Raw genomic sequence first — 22,697 nt, 5'->3', positions numbered from 1 at the left:
CTTGCCTGCAATCTTTTCCAGCATCGGGATCTTTAAATTCTAAGTGTCCTTTTAAAGGACTTTACTACATTGGTGAATGGAACCAAACATAAAGTCATGCCCCTTAAAAGTGATTTTTAAAATGTTCTGTATCCATGAACACACTGATAAGATGTGCAGGATGAAGTTCAATGAGGGGTTTTGAATTTTCAGTTTCAGTAGAATGAATGTCAGCTTGTAGAAACCTAGGTGCCCTGCAGAGTCATGCTAGTCCACACAGCAGCTGGGGTTGCGCCGACACACACAGAGAACTTAGGCTGCAGGGATCATTTAGAGTCAGACTCCTGACTGCAAGGAGACTGACCCAGGGATGCCCAGCCGCCGGGCACCGAGCCAGGGCCAAGCGTGTGGGGAAAGACACAGCTTTCCAGGGCAGCGGTCCAGACTGGGGAGAAAAATGTTCACTGCTGTTTTGACAAAGACGAATATACCTTAGAGTAAGAGGTGAATTTTTCCTAAAATTCCTGGGGCCACGAAGACGATTCTTGATTCTGGCAGGCTGGTCTCTGAGGACTGCTGCCCCTCCCCCCGCCCCGCTTTCTCCCCAGGGACATGCATCTCACCATCTCTGCTGTTGGGGTTTTTAGGAGAAGCTTGGCTGGTGTCTACTGTGATGGAGGCACTAAGTCAGAGCAGGGCAGCCAGCAAAGGGGCCCTTGGGGACGTGACCTTTGAGCAGTCTCAAGGTCGACCTGATTTCAGCGGATGGAGTAGTCAGTGGAGGGCACATCTGGCAGAGGAAATGGACCGGGCATCAGAGGTGGTGTGCCCAAAAAGGCCTGCAAAAATAAAACAAGTACTAGACACTTGAAACCAAACAGAAAAAACCCACAAAACTAGATCAGAGCGCTAGCTTCCTTCCGTGGTTTGATTTTCAAAAGTGCTACAACCCAACCAAGATGAGAGCAATGCAGACGGGCAGCGCGGCTTCTGCAGGCGTCCCCACTCAGCACCCACAGCTGTGAGTCACCAACCCGAGGTATGAGGCTCCCTCCCTAGCCCACGCAGGGATGCTGAGCCCTGGCTCGAGGCCTCCAGGTAGCCTCACGCTGTTGCCAGGCCTTCACCGGTTTTCAGATTCCTCACTTGCTCCTTTGAATCAGAAAGACAGCCCTTCCTCCAGGAGGTGGACTCTGTCCCCCGGCTCCTCATCTGCAGGTTCTTAGGAGGAGCTTTGCCGCCCCCTGCTGGTGACTCTGCACAAGGCCCACAAGGTCTGCACCAGGTCTGAGGATACCCAACCTGGGTGGGACCTGGGACCTAGGACTCGACATCTCCCTGAGCTCCGGGGTGGACAGAAGGCTCATTCTGAACATGCAGAAGGCATGTGTGGTCTGGTTTGGGGGCTTTAGTGAGACTCACGGTCATCGGGTATTTATGGACAAATTCTTTGGTGTCTGGGCTGAGTGATCAGAGGGAAGGTCAGAGGTTAAAAGAACCAGTGTCAGAGGTGTACATGGGAAATTAAAATCCCAGAGACCAAAGGAGATTTTGGTTGTAGAATTTACAGCAAAGTCCTTCCATCATTTTTACCTGAAACATAATTGCTTGATGTAATTTTTGCCATTTTCAGGATTCATTGCCTCACAATTTAATCACATAGTTTTGAAGATCACCATTTGCTCCCTACCCCCTGCACACACACTCTGAGTGTTTTGTACTCTCTCTGGGAGGTGGTGCCTGGGGTCTAAAAGGCCAGGAAGCTGAGAAAGTGATCCTGAAAAAAATGCTAAAACAAGCAGGCCATGATTCTGGAGTGATGCTCGGCTCCTTTCCAACCAGCTAGTTTGGCCCATTGCCTGTCATTTCGACCGTGTCATTTCAGTGTTAGTGCTAAAAACTAGTTACCCAATGCCTGGGTCCCAACACGAAGCGCCCACATCCTGCCTCCAGCTCCAGAGCCGCCTCCCTCCTTGCTCCCTGATCTGAGTTCAGTCTGGCTCATGTATTCTGTCTGTAGGCGCCGTCCTTCAGGTGAGCCCAGCGGGTGGCCAGAGAGGAGAGAGCCACAGAGCTGCGGCCATGGGTGAGGGTGAGCCAGCGGGTGGGTTGCGGCTGTGTCTGGGAGGACCTTGGTGATGACCTGCGGAGTCCGGTCTGCCCCTGAGCTGCCCAAGGATCAGGAACCCTTCTGTTTCTTCACCCAAGAAGCTCCTTCTCCCTTCCTTGCGTGCATGCTAAGTGCTTGCTAAGTCGCTTCAGTCATGCCCAACTCTTCGTGACCTCATGGACTGTAGGCCACCAGGCTCCTCTGTCCCTGGGGATTCTCCAGGCAAGAATACTAGAGTGGGCTGCCATTTCCTCTTCCAGGGGATCTTCCCGACCCAAGGATCAAACCTCAGTGTCTCCTGCATTGGGAAGCGGTTCTTTACCATTAGCCCCACCTGGGGAGCCTGCAAATTCTGTAGTACTTCACAAAGGGAGCTCGCATACACGTTTCTCTTACTTAAACCATCTCTTTCTGTAAACAGACACATGCTCCTTTTTTTGGCAAATATAGGAAAGAAGTCCAAACAAATACAGCCCTCCCTGCTGTGAATCAAGCCTGGTGGTGGGGGAGGGGTGAACCAACAGCATTTTCTCGATTTCTGGCCTGCTTGAGAAGTAATGTAAACCTCTCAGCTGATGGCACTTTTTCCGGAATGAAATGGAATATCATGAGTTAAGATCAGAAAACTGTTCAATGGAAGTACAAGTGAGGCAGGTGGGTTTTAACCACTAAGATTCATCACAGCTCAGTCTACGTGGCTGGCTGCGTCATGTGAGAGACACTAAGGCTCCTCCCTGAAGCGGGCATTAGACTATAGGTCACTTACACCCGCCAGTTTCCACCCGCTGGGAACCAGATGGTTGTTCATCCTCTGGCCCCCCTGCTTCAGATTCATGTTCCCCAAGGATGAATCTGAGCTGTGCCAGGTGTCTGTCAATATTTCACAAGCTGAGAGACAAGTGTTTTTTCCACTTAATGTTCATAATCGTCCTGTTCAACACGTATCGACTATGTGCAGATTCTGTTCCAGGGGCCAGGTGTGTGGCTGTGAACTGACTAAATAGGAAAGGTGCTGGTTGAGAGGCGAGCCTTCCGAGCTGGAGTGACTATGCGGGTCCCAGGACTGGAGGGCGGCAGGTTCTCAGCGTCCATCACTGGGCCTCCCAGGTGGTCAGTAATGACTCTGCTGTCTCCTTGACCCCTGTCAGGCACCCGCAAGATGGAGTACAAGGGCAGCAGCTGGCACGAGGCCTGCTTCATCTGCCACCGCTGCCAGCAGCCCATCGGAACCAAGAGCTTCATCCCGAAGGACAGCGAGAACTTCTGCGTGCCCTGCTATGAGAGGCAGTATGCCCTGCAGTGCGTGCAGTGCAAGAAGGTACCTCTTACTCACCCGGCCTGTGCCTGTCTGGTGTCCTTTCCTAAACAGCATCCTCCCGTCCCCAAGGTCTCTCTGCTCACCGCTCTCCTTGAATAAATGAGAAACCAGTCCTGGACCGGGCCAGGGAGGAAACAAGGAAACTGGAAAGGTCTTGGGGTTGGGGGGGGGGAGCCGGGGGTGGAAGCAGACCCCTCATCATACTGTCCAGGGCTGTGTCCTAACACCACTAGACACAGTAGGGAGGCAGGCCCTGGGCTCATTTCCCACGCCTTCCAAGAAGCCGGTTCCACGGTGGTGCTGACCCCAGGTGTCTGTTAAGGCTCTTCCTTCTAACGCGGGAGTAGCTGAACAGACTGTTGAAGGAGGTGCCCCTGGAAGTAGAGAGATGCTCAGAGACCTGCCCTCAGGTGGTGCGGCCGAGGGGCGGGGCTGCCGAGGACAGCTGGTGACATGCATCCTAGCCGGAGATGCAGTCTCCGGCTTTGCCCTCCTGCCAGCCAGGAGGCGGCGCTTTCCCGGGCAGATACACTGGTACCCTGGTCACAGACCAGGAGCCGGGTCTGCGGTGGAGGGCAGGCAGCTTGGGGCGGGGGTGGCGGGGGTGCCCTTCCGTCTGGAGAGCGTGTCTGGGGCGAGGACCACGCGTCCTCCAGAGGTGTGGGTGCCGCGGGAGCTGAGGCCCCTCTACCTGCAGCCCATCACCACCGGGGGCGTCACGTACCGGGAGCAGCCCTGGCACCGCGAGTGCTTTGTGTGCACCGCCTGCAAGAAGCCGCTGTCGGGCCAGCGCTTCACGTCCCGCGACGAGTTCGCCTACTGCCTGGGCTGCTTCTGCGACCTGTACGCCAAGAAGTGTGCCGGCTGTGCCAACCCCATCAGCGGTGAGTGTCCCATCCAGGCTTGCATCACCCCTACCCCTCCCCGCAGGTGTCCGGTGTTAGCTTGCAACCGGGCCTGTGTTTAGACTGAAACAAGGTCCTATTGCTCCAGTAAAGGATAGTTTTTTCTGCACACATCCTCCTAATCCGCTCTCAGCTTCCACCACCCTGTGCAGGAGAGTCCATCCCTCCACCCCGGCCCACACAGCGTCTCCTCCGTGACGCCACATTCCACCTCTGTTCTCCCGCACTCTTTACATCGAGAAACTTCTGAGCACCAGACCTGAGGTGCGCAGTGAAGGAGTAACAGAAATCAGTTCCCAGATGCACAGTAGGAGGGATACACACACACAGCAGGAGCCTCACGATGAGTTCGACCATGTAGTGCTGAGCCCCTCGTACTTTTCTGAGGCTCAGGAGCGCCCCAACCTGAGCATGGAGTCTGATTTAAACGTGGAGCCCAGCCCCTCCAGGTTGTAAGAGGTCCACACTGTCCACAGTGCAGGAGCCAGGCCGCCCGGCTCCCTCTCCACCTTCATCCATGTCTTCTTCCTGCCTCCGCAGGACTGGGCGGCACCAAGTACATCTCCTTCGAGGAGCGGCAGTGGCATAACGACTGCTTCAACTGCAAGAAGTGCTCGCTGTCGCTGGTGGGGCGAGGCTTCCTCACGGAGAGGGATGACATCCTGTGCCCCGACTGCGGGAAGGACATCTGAGCGGCCCCCCACTACTCTGACTCCCCCACCCACCCAGGTCCCTGCTTGCGCTGCACGCAGATGCTGTTTGCTTCCTCCGCCTGCACCAGGCAATGCTGCAACCCGGTCCCCTGGCCACAGCGGAGCTTTCCTCTGCGCTTCTCAGCGATACTCACCTGTTCAAGTCCTTTACTCCACACTCTGTGCTTGCGAAGGAGAAAACTCATGGGAACCTTAGGCAGGAAAGGGTTTTGACTTTCTGTAATCAAGCGAGACCAATCCGAGTGTAAAAATCCTTTGAGTGATATCTTTATAAACGTTTCTTTCACGCGTATTTAAGTACAATCAGTTTGTCACAAACTTGACCGTTTCTTAACTATGGTAAGGTGATGAGTTGGCACTTCCGGTGTAACTTCCTGTCGTGTGGGGCTGCAAGCAAGGTGACATGGCTTACAATAAAGGTATCCAGGGCAAAATCTTGCCAGGAGCAGTGTGTGATCTGGTGATGAAACATGCAGGTTCTGAGTATAAACAACACTTTATGGGACTTCCCTGACAGTCACTGGTTAAGACTCTGTGCTTCCACATCCCCTTTCCAGGGGCCATGGATTCAATCCCTGCTCAGGGAACTGAGATTCGGCATGCCATGCAGGTTCAATGCCTGTTCAATGCCTGGGTGGGGAAGATCCCCTGGAGGAAGAAATGGTAACCCCCTCCTGTATTATTACCTAGGAAATCCCATGCATGGGAGCCTGGCAGGCTACAGGGTTGCAAAGAGACAGAACTTAGCAACCAAACAGCAACAACAAAAGCTTTAATTGTTAGCATATATATATATTAAAGTTCAAATATGCTTAAAAAAGATCAATAATTTTTACTAGAAAAAATGTACAGAGCTATTACGTACTTACTGAACTAGTCTTATTTCTGTCCTTTGATTAAACTGAATGTTTAGTTAAGGCTGGACACAGTTAACGGCTTCTAGTTAACTCTTAGAATCAAATCCTAATTCCTACACGGCTGTGTAAGTCCTAGGTTTTCTGGCCCCTGCCCAACTCCACCCCTGGTTCCTGGGTAATTTCATAATAGGCTCCCTGCTCTCACTGATCTGAGCCACAGCGGCCTTTCTGCCATGAGACCCTGTCCACTCTGCAGGACCCCACTCTGCACCTAGCTGGTGTCTGAGTTATCCAGGACTGGGAGCAAAGACCCCAACACTTTCTGCTCCTCATGATTCCAAGTCAGCTGCCGCTGCTGGTCTCATCTGGCAGTGGAGAAGGGTGACCCACAGTCAGGGGTCTGCGGGCACACTGACTGCTGGCTGGGACGGTTCTCCAGTGGGCTTTTCCCACAGCTGTAGCATGGGTCCAAGCGTGAGCACGTGATTGGTTCCACACCCAGCAGTGGGACACAGACTCTGCCTTTTATGGGCAGAGCAGCAATGACCACACAGTCCTTTGAACCCCACGACAAACAGGACTCTTCTGAAAGCTTTCCAAGCTGCCTCCCCTTAAAGCACTATCTCTTCCTGGGGGACCTTCCCTAATGCTCCTCACCACCCCCATCCCTCACTGTTGCACTGCAGAGTCTGAGTTTCCTCCTATCATTGCGATTATCTACCATCCACTGGGCAGGAACTTAACTCACATCTTTATCTTTTCTGCCACAACAAGGAAGACAACCAAGTTCAGTACAGACAGCACAGAGAACATCAGTCAGCAAAAGGCACTTTGGTAAAACTGATCTAAATGGAAATGAGACGTTTTTTAGTCTCTTCTGTCCAGACAAAAAAAAAAAAAAGATCTATGTTTAAGTTCAAGGTAGAAAGTCACCTGAGGCTTTTCCAAATTCATTAGTTAATTTAGAGCTTTAATTTCCAACAGTAAAACATCAGTAAAAAGAGGTAACTTTTTCAAGATTACTCCAGAAACAATATCACCCCTCAGCTGAACCTCTGGTCAGTCCACGTTTGCCAGGAGAGCTGACCGAGGACACATGGGGGCTGGTGGCCATCCCTGGAAGCACAGGGGCTACCAGCGGGCAGCCCAAGGACCCCCACTCAGCCCCTCACGCGGGCCCAAGATGCGGCTAGACTACTGAGACGTCGATCCAGGTACAGAAGGCTTACTATAAGGAATAAACAAGTTTCTATATAGTCAAAAAAAGATCACTACGTGTTTTCACGTTTTATTTTTGTTATGAATGACAGACCTACTCAGTAATTTTACTCCTTTTATTTAAATAAGGATAAGGCTACTTAAAAGACTGCTGACATACAAAAATGTACATTACAAGGTTAAACTCTCTGTAAACTCTCCGTACCGAATTACAAAACAAGCATTTAATAAAAGAGCACACTTAAAACACCACGGCCATTCTGGAGCCTCTAAGGATGACAAGCTCCACAGCAATCGACAGGGGAAGGACGTCTGGCCTATGATTTCACCTACGGGCAGTCCCACTTAACGTAAGTTTTCAGAAGGTCATTGCTATCGAATGAGTCTCTAGATCTGTTTTAGAATCATCTTTCAAAACTTAAGTCAACCAAAAAGCTATTTCAAATAATAATTACAATTCTGAAGAATTTTAATACTAGCAGAGATATGACGGCCTCGTAGTGGTATTTGCAAAGTGCCTGGTCGCTGCCCGAAGCGATTCTGGTGAACTGCCCGCCTCCTCGGCCACTGGGCGACAGACCCTCTCAGACCCCTGCACCAGCGTCTGTGGTCCGCAAGGAGGACGGGGCTCACCTAGCTCTGGCCCCAGTGATCAGTGGGCCAAGCAATCCGACTTGCAAATAAACGTGAGCCTGGAGTTCAGGATCTGCAGGGTGAAGGAGGAGGAGCAGGGAAAGTAGAACTATGGGGGAGGAGAATAAGAAAAAGGAAAACAGGGAGCAAAGAGGGAGAGGCATGGGAGCCCACGTGCCTGCAGTAGACATGTGCCTGCGCCAGGAGCCACCTGACTTGACCACCCACCCTCCACTCACTTCATCCAAGCCACCAGATGGGCCCATGTCAAGGAGCAAGGGGTCATCCGCATGAGTGCTGCTCAGGTCAAGGCCTGGAGACAAGCCCAGAAAGCGACCCCTGGGTCTGCTGTCATCGCCCATGGAGCTGTGTCCACTCTGCTCGGATGTGGGGAATGTGACCCGCAGTACTTGGCCGAGGCTTCTCCACTCTTCAAACTCAAAACGGCTCAATAATATGCTGCTGTATGAGCACTGATGCTGAATGTTCATAATATAAACTTCAATTTGAAGCAACAATGTTACACAGTTCAGCTGTTATTACCAACCTACTCTGTAAGTTAAATATACAAATTAAAAATTATTTTTATTGAGTAAAAACAAGTTTCCACTGACGTAAAACTGTCAAACGGCTAACTCTCTTAACTAGGAGAGAGATGCAAATGGGAGAGGAGACAGCAGAACATAAAATATAATCTGCCATTCTACCCAAAACCTGCACTTTCAAAATCTCCCTTAACACACAGCATGTATAGGATTATGGTTGTCCTGTAACATACCCAGATGTCAGCCCTGCAGATAACAAAGCACGTTTAACAATTTACGGTAACATTAACAACTGACACAGCACTAGTGTCTATCAGCTTTGTCTTATGTGTACGGATTTATACTTTGGATAAAGGCAGAAAGGCTAAAAAATGTAGGGTTAAAGTTTGGGTATCGTACCTATCTTCAAGGCTGAATCAATGTTTTGTAAGGCAATTCAAGAGCTAAAATGCTTGTTTTAACAAATCAACAAAGGGATGAACTGCTCTAGGAAGGAAAACTCCAATCTGAGGGTCACTCGTACGAGGGAAGAATGTGAAGTGCCCTTGACCTTGGTCAGAAACACGGCAGAATGCGGACCTGGGAACTCATGAGCACGAGGCTTGCGTGTCTCCCCGCTGACTTCTGTTAGCGGACCGGAGTGACGCCACTTCACACACCACGAAACCTCTGGTGCCTCAGCGGCAGCCCGACTGCCCCCACGCTGCTCTGAGTGACCCTCAGACTCAGCGGCCCCTCTCCTGCCAACTGTACGTCTCCCAGGCGTCCTGGACCCCCAGGCTCTGGCCTTCTACTCCCTCCTCCTATCCCCCGAGTCTCCTGCCGTCAGACACCACCTCCAGCAGGATCACTCCCCTCAGGAGCTTACAGTCAGCTTCACTTGGAAAGGACAATGCTCCCAGGAGGGAGTGATTCCTGGCTGAGAGGGAGGTCAGAGCTGCCATGACTACGCGGCAGGAGCATCCAAGGGCTGGGCAGTCTACTCTCCAAAACTCAACTCACAACTGAAGGGAAGGAGGAGCAGGGCCCAGCACTGGGCTCCCTTTTGATTTCTATGAAGAGAGGCAACATGGGCGTCAAGGACCGCAGTGTCCCCTGAACATTCTGAGCAGGTGACCGGCAGCACTGCAAACGTGCTCCCCATGGGGAGCCCTGCAGAGGGGTCTGGCAGTACTCACTAAAATACTGTGATGAACTGCTACAGTCTTTTGCTTGGGAAAAGACAGAAAAATCATGAATTTCTAACGTATTTGAGTTAAAAAAACTCCTCAAATTTCCCCAAAGACCAAAACAGACAAATGAGCATAATTCTTAAAATTCAAATGTTTTATACCAGACTTGTAGCTAATTATGTGACTAGGGCCAATATAAATGACTTTACTACATCACTTGTTTAAAAAGAAATTCCTTCCTAACCAGAGCATGAAAGGCAAGATTTTCCCCACCACAGGAAGGAAAGGAGGGAGAAAGGGAAAGAAAAGGACTTTTATTTTTTTGAACCTAATTTAAACCTCTTAAGAAAATTCCACAATAATCAAGATCTCTGTAAATACTGTCAATATATGTGAACTTGCTTGAAAAACTACAGTTACAGTTATATTTACATTTTTGGAAACTTAACTTCACGGCCATGTCACATGCTGTATCTTCCTCTTGGCTTCTGGGGGTTTCAGGTTAATCTGAAAACACAGGAGCAGAAGTCAGTGCACACTTGCAGAAATGCCGAAGGACACCCCAGAGGCATATTTTACACCCAGACTGACCCCGGATACAGGAATGGTGGCGCACTGCTGCCGCCTGGTGGAGGAACTGGAGGCAGCAGGAAAAAAGGCCAGCCCCGAGTCCTGTGTGTACAGCTGCCCAGGGCACAGACAACATGCCCAGGCCTGGAGGTCACCCCAGAGCCAACTCAACCAGCACCCTCAGGAGGTGCTGGAATGCGACCCTGACCCCAGTGGGGTTTTTTGGAAGCCGCCTCAGAGCTGAGAACGACAGCCACTCCAGACCTGCTTCCTCCCTGCAGGGCCCATTGCACCCCAACCTCACAGTCTATGATCTGAGTTCAAGATTTGAAAGAAAAGTCACACCTCTGAAAGAATGAAAGTTTTCTGAGTAGAAAAATGCTTTCCAAGAGTTTGGGGGAAAAAATATCCTCAGTGCTCACTGGCTCACTGACCATAATATTCAAGGGCCTCCCTCACAGTTCCGGCTCTGCTCTCCCCCGTGCCCCCAGCAGTGACTGAGGACAAAAGCAGTGTGGCGTCACCAGAAGTGTGTGTGCTGGGGCCAAGCACATCTGAACTCAACTACAGGCTGGAGCCCTAGACTAGTTTGTTTAAACTATTGAGGCGGTTTCCTCCTCATCTGTGAAATGGGAACAGCTACTGTACCCACTGCAGGGGGTGGCTGAAAGGGGCCTGAACAATGAACTGAAATGAGAACTCTGGGCTGGTCAGGTCACTGCAGCTCTCTCTGGGGTCTGCTACTTATGTCTCAAATAGTCAGTCTTGATCTCTTTGACACAGAACATGAAGATGATAACAAAGCTGAAGAATATACAGGAATGCTGTGGACTGAATACCTTTGTCCCTCAAACTCCCTGTGTTGAATCCTGACCCCCAAGGTGGCGGTGCTGGAGGGGGGCCTCTGGGAGGCAGTTATGTCATGAAAGGGATGAGTGCCTGCCCCCTTAAAACAGACCCCAGAGAGCATCCTGCCCCTTCTGCCAGGAGAGGACGCAGAGACAGCGGCCGACTTTGAACCAGGAAGTGGGCCTGAGCAGACGCTGAGTCTGCCTTGACTGTGGGCCCGTCTCCAGGACTGCAGAAAATGAACGTTTACTGTCAGAGCCACCCAGTCAGCGGTGTCTGTTGTTAATATCGGCCTGAATGAACTAAGACAAGGAGTAAAAGCTATAAGACTGCACATATATATATGTAAAATCTCAAAATTAAACTCAGTATATTCTGGCAACTATACAGATCTGCCATTTGAAATGCAAGCATTCAGATGCTAAGTCTAATGGAGCCTAACAGAGCAGTCTCCCAAATCACCTCCATCTTCCTAAAGACAGGTGCATGTGAGGGGCAGGGGGAGGCCACTGGTAAACTCTAAAGATTCTGGTGTGATTTTAAGGTAAGTGCAAAACAGACCGACTCAAGGCCAATATCTACAATGCCGCTTAATAAATGCGTAACCCTGCCCAACCGAGTTAACATTCTGAGTCTTGCTAACACAGGACTGCTTCTCTCCTTTAGTTCCAAGAGGACAATCTAGGAAAAGTGCCCAAGAGGCACTCCCTTTACATGTTTTAAGCAGAAATAAACTGAGTGCACTTTAAAAGACATTAGCTTATCATGGATCCCAGGGCCACACACAGGGAATGAGTCGTACAAACGAGACATCTCTGCACAGCGGACCTCAGGCATGCAGCTGGCGCAGAGACCACGAGGCAGCACTCACCGTGGCCTCCGCCTCCTCCTTGGGAGCAGCTCGCTTTAACTTCACGGGAGTGGCTCCCACAGGCGACAAAGGCGGCGACTTCACAGGCCCCAAAGGACTTTTCCTATGCGTTAAGTCATGGTTCTGTTTAGTGTCATTATTAGCGTGTCCCATTTTACTGTTCGTAGGCAAATTGGAAGACAAAACTAGGGGTGAAACACTTGAAGAGGAATTTGACAATTTTCTAAAGGCATTACTGGTAGCGCTCGCCTGGGGCGGGGGCCTGAGCCGGTCATTATCCCCGTTCTCTGTCTTCTTCACTTTTATGCTTGTACTTGTTGAACTGCCGTCAAACACAATGAGGGGTCTTTTCCGCAACCCATCTGCAGGGCTACTCCTGAAATCACAGAGATGTATTCATGAAAAGTACTCTCTGAATGGCAAATCAGTTCCCTGGAACTCAAAGCTAAAATGATCAAAAAAGATTTGCCTAACCTAAATAGGACTACTGGAAATGAAGTTTTCTATGTTTACCCTAAATGAAATAACTTTCTGCTGCTTTGAACTTTACAAAATTTATCAACAAAAATTTAGTTATCTTTCATGTATACAGAAGATAAAGTTATTTTTAGAGCATCAATCCACCAACCAACCCTAAAACTTCAAGTGGGCCTTATGAAGCATTATACGAACAAAGCTAGTGGAGGTGATGGAATTTCAGTTGAGCTGGGTCAAATCGTAAAAGATAAGGCTTCGAAAGTGCTGCACTCAATATGCCAGCAAATTTGGAAAACTCAGCAGTGGCCACAAGACTGGAAAAGGCCAGTTTTCATTCCAATCCCAAAAAAAGGCAAAGAATGTTCAAACGACTGCACAATTGCACTCATTTCACATGCTAGCAAGGTAGTGCTCAAAATCCTTCAAGACAGGTTTCAACAGTACAGGAACTAAGAACATCCAGATGTACAACTTGGATTTAGAAAACGCAGTGGAACCAGAGATCAAATTGCCAACATTCACTGGATCATAGTAAAAGCAAGGGATTTCCAAAAAACCTCTACTTCTGCTTCATTGACTAAGCTAAAGTCTTTGACTGTGTGGATCACAACAAACTGTGGAGAACTCTTCAAAAGATCGAAATACCACACCACCTTACCTGTCTCCTAAGAAACCTGTATAAAAGACAAGAAGCAACAGTTAGAACCAGACATAATGAACTGGTTCAAAATTGCAAACGGAGTACATCAAGCCTGTATATTGTCACCCTGCTTATTTAACATATATGCAGAGTACAACACGCGAAATGCCAGGCTGGATGACTCACAAGCTGGAATCAAGATTGTCAGGAGAAACATCAACAACCTCAGATACACAGATGATACCACTCTAATGAAGACCTACAAGACCTTTTAGAACTAACACCCAAATGAGATGTCCTTTTCATTATAGGGGACTGGAAATGCAAAAGTAGGAAGTCAAGAAACACCTTGAGTAACAGGCAAATTTGGCCTTGGAATGCAGAATGAAGCAGGGCAAAGGCTAATAGAGTTTTGCCAAGAAAATGCACTGGTCATAGCAAACACCCCCTTCCAACAACACAAGAGAAGACTCTACACATGGACATCACCAGACGGTCAACACCAAAATCAGACTGATTATATTCTTTGCAGCCAAAGATGGAGAAGCTCTATACAGTCAACAAAAACAAGACCAGGAGCTGACTGTGGCTCAGATCATGAACTCCTTATTACCAAATTCAAACTCAAATTGAAGAAAGTAGGGAAAACCACTAGACCATTCAGGTATGACCTAAATCAAATCCCTTATGATTATACAGTGGAAGTGAGAAACAGACTTAAGGGCCTAGATCTGATAGACAGAGTGCCTGATGAACTATGGAATAAGGTTCGTGACATTATACGAGAGACAGGGATCAAGACCATCCCCATGGAAAAGAAATGCAAAAAAGCAAAATGGCTGTCTGGGGAGGCCTTACAAATAGCTGTGAAAAGAAGAGAGGCGAAAAGCAAAGGAGAAAAGGAAAGATATAAGCATCTGAATGAAGAGTTCCAAAGAACAGCGAGATAAGAAAGCCTTCTCCAGCGATCAATGCAAAGAAATAGAGGAAAACAACAGAATAGGAAAGACTAGAGATCTCTTCAAGAAAATTAGAGATACCAAGGGAACATTTCATGCAAAGATGGGCTCGATAAAGGACAGAAATGGTATGGACCTAACAGAAGCAGAAGATATTAAGAAGAGGTGGCAAGAATACACGGAAGAACTGTACAAAAAAGATTTTCACGACCCAGATAATCATGATGATGTGATCACTAATCTAGAGCCAGACATCTTGGAATGTGAAATCAAGTGGGCCTTAGAAAGCATCACTACGAACAAAGCTAGTGGAGGTGATAGAATTCCAGTTGAGCTGTTTCAAATCCTGAAAGATGATGCTGTGAAAGTGCTGCACTCAATATGCCAGCAAATTTGGAAAACTCAGCAGTGGCCACAGGACTGGAAAAGGTCAGTTTTCATCCAATCCCAAAGAAAGGCAATGCTAAAGAATGTTCAAACTACTGCACAATTGGACTCACCTCACATGCTAGTAAAGTAATGCTCAAAATTCTCCAAGCCAGGCTTCAGCAATACGTGAACCGTGAACTTCCAGATGTTCAAGCTGGTTTTAGAAAAGGCAGAGGAACCAAAGATCAAGTTGCCAATATCCACTGGATCATGGAAAAAGCAAGAGAGTTCCAGAAAAACATTTATTTCTGCTTTATTGACTATGCCAAAGCCTTTGACTGTGTGGATCACAATAAAGTGTGGAAAACTCTGAAAGAGATGGAAATACCAGACCAGCTAACCTGCCTCTTGAGAAATCTGTATGCAGATCAGGAAGCAACTGTTAGAACTGGACATGGAACAACAGACTGGTTCCAAACAGGAAAAGGAGTATGTCAAGGCTGTATATTGTCACCCTGCTTATTTAACTTCTATGCAGAGTACATGATGAGAAACGCTGGACTGGAAGAAACACAAGCTGGAATCAAGATTGCCAGGAGAAATATCAATAACCTCAGATATGCAGATGACACCACCCTTATGGGAAAGTGAAGAGGAGCTAAAAAGCCTCTTGATGAAAGTGAAAGAGGAGAGTGAAAAAGTTGGCTTAAAGCTCAACATTCAGAAAACGAAGATAATGGCATCCGGTCCCATCACTTCATGGGAAATAGAAGGGGAAACAGCGGAAACAGCATCAGACTTTATTTTTGGGGGCTCCAAAATCACTGCAGATGGTGACTGCAGCCATGAAATTAAAAAATGCTTACTCCTTGGAAGAAAAGTTATGACTAACCTAGATAGCATATTCAAAAGTAGAGACATTACTTTGCTGACTAAGGTCCGTCTAGTCAAGGCTATGGTTTTTCCTGTGGTCACGTATGGATGTGAGAGTTGGACTGTGAAGAAGGCTGAGCACCGAAGAATTGATGCTTTTGAACTGTGGTGTTGGAGAAGACTCTTGAGAGTCCCTTGGACTGCAAGGAGATCCAACCAGTCCATTCTGAAGGAGATCAGCCCTGGGATTTCTTTGGAAGGAATGATGCTAAAGCTGAAACTCCAGTACTTTGGCCACCTCATGCAAAGAGTTGACTCATTGGAAAAGACTCTGATGCTGGGAGGGACTGGGGGCAGGAGGAGAAGGGGACAACAGAGGATGAGATGGCTGGATGGCATCACAGACTCGACGGACATGAGTCTGAGTGAACTCCGGGAGTTGGTGATGGACAGGGAGGCCTGGCGTGCTGCGATTCATGGGGTCGCAAAGAGTCGGACACAACTGAGCGACTGAACTGAACTGAACTGAATCACTCTAATGGCAGAAGTGAAGAAGAGCTAAAGAGCCTCTTGATGAAAGTGAAAGAAGAGCGTGAACAAGCTTAAAACTCAACATTCACAAAACTAAGATCATGGCATCCAGTCCCATCACTTCATAGCAAAGAGATAGGGAAACAATGGAAACAGTGATAGACTATTTTCTTGGGCTCTAAAATTACTATGGATGGTAACTGCAGCCATGAAATTGAAAGACTCTTGCTCCTTGGAAGAAAAGTTATAACAAAGCTAGGCAGCATATTAAAAAGCAGAGACATCACTTTGCCAACAAAGGTCCCTATAGTCAAAGCTTTGGTTTTTCCAGTAGTCATGTACCAGTGTGAGAAGTGGACCATAAGGCTAAGTGCTGAAGAACTGATGCTTTCAAACTGTGATGCTGGAGAACTCTTGAGAGTCCCTTGGACAGCAAGGAGATTAAACCAGTCAATCATAAAGGAAATCAACCCGGAATATTCACTGGAAGGACTGATGCTAAAGCTGAAGCTTCAATACTTTAGCCACCTCATGTAAAGAACTGACTCATTGGAAAAGACTCTGATGCTGGGAAAGATTGGGGGCAGGAGAAGGGGACAACAGAGGATGAGATGGTTGGATGATATCACTGACTCAACGGACATGAGTGAGCAAACTCAGGGAGATGGTGAACGACAGGGAAGCTTGGTGGACAGAGACTTGGACATAACTCATTGACTGAACAACAACAAAAAACTTTAACTTTTAAAAGTTATCATCCTGTTGACAGAGTTATCCTGCCCATGTATCACTGGTTATTTAGAAAAGCTAACAAACTATACATCTACACTAAACCACCATACTGGCAACTTACAAACAGGGAATTGACAGGACATCTGACCCCACTCATTGAAAGTCCTTCAAGTCCAGGCCTTTTCTAAACTAACTGTAACATGTATATAATTTTAAGTTTATAACTGGCAAGTCTTCACATTCAGTTTCTGGAAACCTAATTTCCACTCTTAATTCTAAGTATAAATAATAAAAGCATTCATTTAGACCTCAAGTGAAACAAATGTCTTGGCCGGGGCGGGGGGGGGGGGGGGGGCAGTTTCAGTTAGACATGTTCAAAGAGCTTGAACAACCAGGTACTAGGAAAAACACCTCAGCTTTGCTACTGAGAGTCCTACTAAGGACCAGCAGCATCAGCACCATCTCAGGAGCTTATAAGAAACATGCTCATCCTGAGCTGACTGTGTTCTGATCAACACTGAGACTGTACACACATCTGTTTGCCAAAAGATTATACACAGATGACACAGGTGTTATGTTCTTCTGCTGTTCTCAGAAGTGGGAAATAATCACCCATCAGTCAGGAATCTTTCTTCGTCACTAGAGATTAAAACCACTAACTCAGAGCGAAGGTGCTCCTTATGCAGCCCTCTCATTCCATCCTCTCCCACTGTCTGTAGTGTACTGCCTAGGACAGCGATGCTCTAAGAAACATATTCAGCGATTAATCAACAGCACCCACGTGTGATGAAATAGACACAGGAAAATGACTTATTAGGCCACTTAGAGATCTTAAGATACTTCATCCTAACTATGCCGATTAATTAAAGGTATAAAAGGAAATTAATCTGCTTGTGGTTTTACGAACATTTTTCTGGAATTTAAAATTTTCTGGGGTTTATGGAAGTGATACAACCATCTCTTTATTTCTATTTTATTCACAGACCTCACGGCCTTATCTGACTCCACTTTTTTCTCCTACTTTAATAAATCTTGTTGGCTCTGCCTCCAAAACACAACCAGAGCCCAAATGCTTCTTACCAAGTCCAGTATCTCCCCCAGAATCACCACTGTCTACTGCCAGGATTACAGAACACCACCCGGCCTGGTTCCGTCACCCTCCCCCAACCTTAAACCACGACTCAGTATAGTAGCCAGAGTAAACCTCTTAAAATGTGCATCAGACGGTATTATCTCTCTGCTCAAAATCCTGCGGTGACTGCTCATCTCAGGGCAGCCCACGTCTTCCCGTGCTCACCCTCTGAGCCACCTTTCCTGCTCGGCCCCGCCTGCCTCCAGGCTGCTCCTGGCCATCGTGCGGACACACCCCTGGCCTGGCGCTCGTGTTCGGCCCCGAACCTGGCTCACCCTCTGCTTTCCACAGGTCTCTCCACGGAAATGTCACTTCTCAGTGAGGCTGTCCCTGGGCACTTCACCCACAGCTGTCATCCCTCTTCCCATGTCACTTTTCTCCTTCGCATTTACCACAGTGCAGCATGCCCTGTATTTGACTTAACATTTTTACTGTGTTTCTCCCAATTCAAATTGGAACAAGGAATTCGGTCAGTTTTATTTACACTACAGCACAATGCCTGATGCTCAATAAACAGTAGCTGAGTATTTTTTAACCAAGCAAGATTGTTCAGTCATATAAGACAATAACCAGAACCAGAGAAAAGTACCTTTTTGCCTCACTTTTTATCTCATGTTGTTCTCTCTTCTTTTCCATCATCTTCCCCCACCTACTCTTTGGCAGATCTCTCTGAGGCAGCGGTATTGCATGCTGAACATAAAGGTCGGTCAGACTGTCTTTGTTCACTCTCATGTCATTTTCAACAGTTATGTTCTTCTGCGGAAAAGGAAGCAAAAGTAATTTCAAAACAACAGCCTTCATTTTAAGTACCTATCTAACAGGGTAAGACATGAGTGCTTAGATAACAAGTATAAAACCACTTTCATGTTTGGACACATGCCTAACATCCTATATGATGCTGCAAGAAGCAGTATTCTAGAAAGGCTAAGCTCTTCCAGTTTTCTGTCCAGCTTCATCTTAAAGACCATGATCATGTGTCCTCAGTGTGACAAGGACAGCAGTCCACGCTGCTCAACCTACACAGGAGGCATAAAGGCCATCTCCAGTAGCAGCATCTTAACCTATGAATGCAACTGAAAACTGGGAACTGTCTGGAGAGACCAGACAAAAGAAAGCAAACAATGATAACCGCTACTCCATCCTGTCAGAAAGGTATCTAAAGGTTACTGTCATGAGCAGATGGGCAGGCTGGAGGTCTCACCCGCTATGATCTTCCCCAAGTGTCCCTCCTTGGGAAACTATATTAAACCTGAGCTCACCACCTAGACCTCAAAGCGATTCTCAAACTGTGATCTCTGGACCAGCTGCAAGAACTTGTCAAAAATGGCACTTCACAGGCCACACTTCAAAATTACTGAACCAGAAACTCTGTGCATTGAACCCTGCAGTCTGTGTTTTCACACACCCTGCGCTGATTGTGAGGGACCTAAAAAGTTTCATAACCACAGGGAAAAAAGGTAATTGATATCTGTAAAAAATTCTACGGGGATGGGGGGTGGGGGGTGGGGGGTGGGGGTGAGGGAGCCGGGTTTGAGGAAACCAGAGAAAGAGTACTGAGGGGAAAAACAAAAGGAAAACAACAAAACATGCCACTTGAACCCCCCCAAAGTTTTCAGCAATTCTCCACCACTTTAAACGAAACTCATCACTTAAAAAAAAAAATTTTTTTTTTATACTGGACGATTAACAATGTTGTGATAGTTTCAGGTGGACAGCAAAGGGACCCAGCCGCACATATACACAGATCCATTCCCCCCGACCAAACCCCACTCTCATCCAGGCTGCTGCACAACATTGAACACAGTTCCCGGTGCTCTAGAGTACGACAAAACTCAACACTTTTTTTCCTGGTCTTATTCTTCGTCCGCTATCAGAGGCCACAACAGCTGAAAAAGAGCAAACGCTGCTTTGAGAGCCAGGAGCCCTGAGTTCTCCGGCTGCACCATCTAACGGCGGTGTGAACACAGAAGTCACTCCACCTGTCTGGGACTCAGTTTCCCCGTCTTTGAACTCGGTGAGTGTGGAGAACGGACGACTTCTCCGATGCCCTCCAGGCCGGCAGCCCGGGACCGCCACCCCTTGTTCCCGTTCTTCTACGACCTTCCCCAGCCCCTCTTGGCAGGCCCCTGATCACACCCAGGCCGCGGGGGTCGTCTGGACTCCCCTTTCCGACCATCGGAATCCCAAAAGAGTATTCCCAACTCCCAGGAGTCCCTAGAATTCTGAGGACGTCTCTCTCTCGACAGGGGAGTGCGGAGACCCGGCCGATCCGCGTGGGGCGGAGAACGGCTCGACCCGGCGGCTGGCACGGCGGCGGCGGGTGTATCGGGTGCCGCCGAGGACTACTCGGGGCGAGCTCAAGTCCCAGCGCCTCCCCGAAGCAGGCCCGCCCGCAGCAGCGCGCCGCACCTGCTCCAGGGTGAGGAGAAGGAACTCCTGCGACAACAGCTCCGGGTGCAGCAGTAGCTCCGAATCCGTGCAGCTGCGACCGCCCACATCCCCCGCCATCGTCGTCGCCAGGAAACCCCGGCCGGCTACCCACAAGTCTCCCGCGAGCAAGCGTCCCGGAAGTGGCGTCACGGCAGGCGCGGCTGCCTCGGGTGTGTAGTCACTCTGTGTCTGCCGCGCATCGCGCTCCGCCTCTCCGGGAAGACTAGGGTGCTCGGCGGGCTCTAACCGGGGGTTATCCCTGGGGGCATAAAGAAGTGAAAGAGCTCCCTGCAGAGGAAACTGGCGTTTCCAGTCTGGCAGGAAGAGAGGGAAAGGCGAAGTTCACGAGCCACGATTGGTCGCGCCTGGTCGCGCCTCCTATGACGTCAGAGACAGAAACCAATGGGAGTCCAAGGTCAGCCTCGCGGGAAGACGGCGAGGGAGGCCAGTAAATGTTAGTGTAAATACGGTGGGTGGTGGTATGAACGGAGAAGGCGATGGCATCCCACTCCAGTACTCTTGCCTGGAAAATCCCATGGACGGAAAAGCCTGGTAGGCTACAGTCCGTGGGGTCGCGAAGAGTCGGACACGACTGAGCGACCTCACTTTCCTTTTTCATTTTCATGCATCGGAGAAGGAAATGGCAACTCACTCCAGTGTTCTTGCCTGGAGAATCCCAGGGACGGCGGAGCCTGGTGGGCTGTCGTCTATGGGGTCGCACAGAGTCGGACACGACTGAGGCGACTTAGCAGCAGCAGCAGCAGCAGCAGTGTTCTGAAAGCTTCTTGGTTGTGTTTTTTGAACCTTTTTAGTGTTTGTTTCCTAATCTTCCTCCAATATGATTTAAGGCCAAAGGGTTTAATTCCCTGGAACCCAGCGCCTGGCCCATAGTAGACATTCAAATATTTGTTCCCGAAATAATACTCGGAATGAACCTACTCTCACCTGAAAGTAAGGGCAACCGAGAAGTGCCAGGGACACAGCCGCACGTTTGTTTAGTTTCCCTAGCTGTGAAATGGGAATAACGCCCCTCACACTGTTGTGAAGATGGAGCCAAAGTAGGGCAAATCCCTCTCCTGTTACCTCTAGCTACCTGGAAATGTGGCTACCGGTTCTTGTTTTTCTTTTTTCCCCTGTGGGTTTCAGGATTTAACCTGATGTCTCAAGCTCTTCATCAGCAAAAACGTGTTATGGCAGGTAAGGCCTGTGCTTTTTTTTTTTTTTCCCCTCGTATTTTCCAGTTTAAAACTAGAAGTACTTCCCTGGTTAAAACTAAATCCTTTAAGCTAACTCTTGGTGCCTCTGAAACAAACGTTTCAGGATAGAAGGAGTATCCCCAGGGCAGAAGAATAAAATCACGAGTCAGAGAGGAGGAAGCATTGGTAAAGTTCCAGCACCCTCCCCACTCCAGGGGAAGGAGAGACAGGGTCTTTGGTAATGCCTGCCCTCACTCCATCCTAGGAAGAGCCTTAGAGAGAAGAGCCTCTGAAAACAGGTGGTCTGCTGTGTTTTAATCAGTTTCTGATGCAGAAGTAGGGCGGGGGATAATTTGCCTTTCTAACGATTTTTGAGATGCTGTTTCTAATGTGTACAGGCAGAAGGGCCACCTGAAAGAGACTTATGCCCATCGAAGCACGGAAGCTACAGGCATTTGACCTGCAAGCCAGGGAGACACCATGATTGGAGGCTTCAAGCCAGGCTTGACAGCACCTAAACCACAAGACTGAAAACCAAACCCCAGAGGGGACCAAGAGCACCTCTGAATTCGTGCGGGACCAGAGATGTGAGGACCAGACATCTCCTGCTTCTCCTCGTCCTGGCACCTTACACATTCCCTAACCAGACACAGTCCTGAGGAAGAGCACTGGCCTCCCGTGATAAGATTATTGTCACTGGCAGCTAAGTGGGGCTTAAAGTAGAAATAAAGTTCAGTTACAGAATAAAAGTTCCATTTGTTCCACATTTGAGTTTGGAGACTGAAGTTTATTCTTGCTACAACAGTATTATCTGTATTATATAGTAACTGAAAATGCTCAGGTTTTATTATGAGAATTTCCCCTTCCTCAGAGATCATGAGGTTTTCATTAACATTATTTGGGGCCTGTAGTTGACAAGAACAAAGCTGAGGAAAACTAACAAACACTGCCCTGCTTGGCATCGTCACCTCACTGGTTATGAGCTCCTCTGGAACAGAGTCCACCACCCCACCCGGACGCCCTGCCTCGGCCCTAGCAACACAGTGCATACGTTGAGTAAATATTCAGTGTCTATTGAATGAATGAACCATGAACAAGATATATAATGAGAACCTGGGATGTTGATTTCTCTTATTAGCAGTATAATACTAAGAATTCAGTTGTATTTATTCAATGCTTAATCTTCATTAATGTTTTAGGCCATCTTTTTCACACTCTATAGAATAACTTGTTTAGTATGGACCAAAGGGATATTTAATAAGGATAATAAATGACTTCCCTGGTGGTACAGTGGATGGGAATCTGCCTGCCAATGCAGGGTTCATGGGTTTGATCCTTGGTCTGGAAAGATGCCACACGCTGCAAGCAACTAAAGCCTTTGTTCCACAGCTACTAAGCGCACACTCCAGAGCTCGTGGGATGCAACTGCTGAGCCCATGTGCTGCAATTACTGAAGCCCATGAGCTTAGAGCTGGTGTTCCACAAGAGAAGCCACCACAATGAGAAGCTCACACACCACAACTAGAGAATAGCCTCTGCTTGCTGCAACCAGAGAAAGCCTTTGTGCAGCAAGGAAGACCCAGCACAGCCAAAAATAAATATCAGAAATGAAGTTAAT

The 22,697-nt window shown here is 48.3% G+C and overlaps 2 protein-coding genes and 1 long non-coding RNA gene across 7 annotated transcripts in view; 2 read left to right on the top strand and 1 right to left on the bottom strand.

Annotated features, from left to right (window-relative positions):
* FHL2 (four and a half LIM domains 2) overlaps positions 1–5,463 on the top strand; it is a 47,307-nt gene extending 41,844 nt beyond the window's left edge. For all 4 annotated transcript variants that reach the window (XM_018054974.1, XM_018054972.1, XM_018054971.1 and 1 more), the window contains exons 4-6: positions 3,238–3,407; positions 4,105–4,291; positions 4,853–5,463. In XM_018054974.1, coding sequence (XP_017910463.1) covers positions 3,238–3,407; positions 4,105–4,291; positions 4,853–5,004 — 509 coding nt within the window. In that variant the 3' untranslated portion in view covers positions 5,005–5,463. The remainder of the gene's footprint in view (positions 1–3,237; positions 3,408–4,104; positions 4,292–4,852) is intronic.
* C11H2orf49 (chromosome 11 C2orf49 homolog) lies at positions 7,155–20,178 on the bottom strand. The gene is made up of 4 exons (XM_013967476.2): positions 19,863–20,178; positions 18,043–18,209; positions 11,741–12,116; positions 7,155–9,957 (listed from the first exon to the last, which is right to left on the bottom strand). The coding sequence occupies exons 1-4, from the start codon at positions 19,959–19,961 to the stop codon at positions 9,901–9,903; spliced, it is 699 nt and encodes a 232-aa protein (XP_013822930.1). The 5' UTR covers positions 19,962–20,178; the 3' UTR covers positions 7,155–9,900.
* LOC106502586 lies at positions 20,044–21,845 on the top strand. Of its 2 annotated transcripts, XR_001918770.1 has the most exons (3): positions 20,044–20,298; positions 21,030–21,080; positions 21,478–21,845. It is a non-coding gene; the product is annotated as an uncharacterized LOC106502586 (long non-coding RNA). The 2 variants fall into 2 exon arrangements; XR_001296234.2 differs by lacking the exon at positions 20,044–20,298 and having other exon boundaries at positions 20,590–21,080.

Source organism: Capra hircus, chromosome 11 (assembly GCF_001704415.2).
Source record: "Capra hircus breed San Clemente chromosome 11, ASM170441v1, whole genome shotgun sequence".
Lineage (NCBI taxonomy): Eukaryota > Metazoa > Chordata > Mammalia > Artiodactyla > Bovidae > Capra > Capra hircus.
The sequence above is the reverse complement of the archived record's forward strand: the minus strand, read 5'-3'. Positions and strand labels throughout refer to the sequence as shown.